The 2,155-nt window shown below is 41.7% G+C and overlaps 1 protein-coding gene across 1 annotated transcript; it reads left to right on the forward strand.

Annotated features, from left to right (window-relative positions):
- Nucleotides 1–1,153: 1,153 nt before the first annotated feature.
- odd (odd skipped) lies at nucleotides 1,154–1,761 on the forward strand. Its single transcript, XM_018021681.2, has 2 exons — nucleotides 1,154–1,633; nucleotides 1,731–1,761. Exons 1-2 carry the CDS (start codon nucleotides 1,155–1,157, stop codon nucleotides 1,759–1,761), a joined length of 510 nt encoding a protein of 169 aa, XP_017877170.1. The 5' UTR covers nucleotide 1,154.
- Nucleotides 1,762–2,155: the final 394 nt, after the last annotated feature.

Consider the following 2,155-nt stretch of genomic DNA (forward strand, 5'->3'; position numbering starts at 1 on the left):
AATGAATCTCTAGAGTCTAACAAACTCAATTTGATTAATAGCATTACATCATAAAATGTTTCTTTAATAAATTCTCATATCCATTCAATATTTGTATAATCATTTTCCCTGCGTATAAATAAATGAAATCCTAACAGAGAACGTTTCCGGTGCTCGCGGAGGCAGCGTAATTTCGTTAACGGTCAATTAAACTCTCGAACGAGGAAAATCGGGTAGCGGTGGCGGCGCGGCGGGTGGAAAACGCTGGGAAAACCGGTGGCGTGGCTGTTCGGGTACAAGTGGCCTCTTCGCCCGGAGGATAATACTCGTGTTCGACCCGGTGATCCCGGAAGCTCCGCCCCTGTGGAAGCAACCCGGCCAACCGTGGTCTTCACAGAAGGAGGAGCCACCGTTGATGGTCCCCTTTCTCACCCACGCCGCGGCTCGAAACCAGCGATCCCCGGGACCCGGGGACACCTTGGGTAGCGGGTACCCGACACCGACACTGGCACTGCCAGTTGGCATTTAGCACTTGACACCGTACGAACGTTGTGCGCTCAGCTTAGTCACGTTCGAGCTGTAAAGCATTCGTCTTTATATTTCCTATTCGAAAGAGAAGTCTTCTCCCCTTTCTTATTTAGGAAATAAAGTTTCAAAAGACTCGATAATTATTTATTTTCTGACCAGAAACGAGTATACAATAAATCTTAATCTTCGAGGAAGTGAAGTTACATCAGGCATGATTAGAGAAGACAATATAAAACAAGAGAGAAGCTTCGTTTTATATTTGACTGCTTGGTGAAACAGTGTTCGGTAATTTGACAAGGTTGTCGCCATTGGATAACGTGCCACATTTGGAGAACTCTTTTTCCTCGATTGATTACGATATCAGCTCGTTTCTGCGTTTAGTGAAACATCACACTGGACAGAGAATCTTGTGTGATCGACATTACTGAACATCTTATTTGATACTGAGATAGTGCGATTTAAATTTACGATTAAGTGACTAGATTCTTGCGGTCTATTCTTTTATGTGCAATTATATGGAGTGCAAAAATGCGCTGCAATAAATTGTGAAGAAGTGTGCGAACATTAACTGTTGCCACTGTCATTGTTAAACTGATTTCGTGTTAACAATAACAGTTATCATAAATTCTTAACAAATGATATCGAAAATGGAGCCGTTGACGCCACCTCACACGCCACCGGCGATCCATCCGCAACAGCAACAGCAGTTACAACAAATGCAAATGACGTCGCCCCGGTGGATCAGATCTCAACAATTAACCAACAGGCTCGGACATCAGCCGCCGAGCGGGCAGAACGTTGGATATCAAGCAGCGTTCATTGACAATTGGCTGAGGGGCGCAGCTCTGTTGGCAGTGAGGGGTTGCTGCCCCCAGACCTCCGTCCATCCTTATCATCAAGGTCATCAATTACACCCGCCGATACCGCCGCCGCCAGCTTCGTTCTTCGCCAGGAGACTGCCTGGACAGAGGCCCAAGAAACAATTCATCTGTAAGTTCTGCAATCGGCAATTCACGAAGAGCTACAATTTGTTGATCCACGAGAGGACACACACCGACGAGAGGCCGTATTCTTGTGACATTTGCGGGAAAGCGTTCAGGAGGCAAGATCACTTGAGGGATCATAGGTATCAGTCATTTTTATTACGGTAATCTAAACCAATTATCCATCTAATCTAGTATTGATAGATTATTTACTGCGTTTTCGTATTGGTTTTAACATAGGTGCAACGTCCAGGGTGTCATAACCAGATAGATAGAATAAACATGCTTGAATTCATTCCCAATGAAAACTTGATATAAATAGTCTTTTATTCATTTAAATGTTCAGTGCTATTAAGGAATTTTATTAATTTGCAAATCATTAGAAATTTTATTGATTATTTTATGTACTGTACTCTTTCGATTAAATATATACGATCTTTTGAGGGGTTGAATGATAAGATTAAAGTAAGAACGATAGAAAAAAATGATAACACTAACGATGTTTATATACAGTTTTCGAAGGTACATACGGTCTATAGTGAAATCTGTTGCCTAATCGAGTATACGGATACCAAATACCTTCTCTTATTATCTAGTTATCAATACAATTTCTATGCGGTTTTAAATTTCTATTTCTTAAATAATATACGACATATGTATGTAAG

Source organism: Ceratina calcarata, unplaced genomic scaffold (genome assembly GCF_001652005.2).
Source record: "Ceratina calcarata isolate Rehan_Ccalc_2016 unplaced genomic scaffold, ASM165200v1 scaffold259.2, whole genome shotgun sequence".
Lineage (NCBI taxonomy): Eukaryota > Metazoa > Arthropoda > Insecta > Hymenoptera > Apidae > Ceratina > Ceratina calcarata.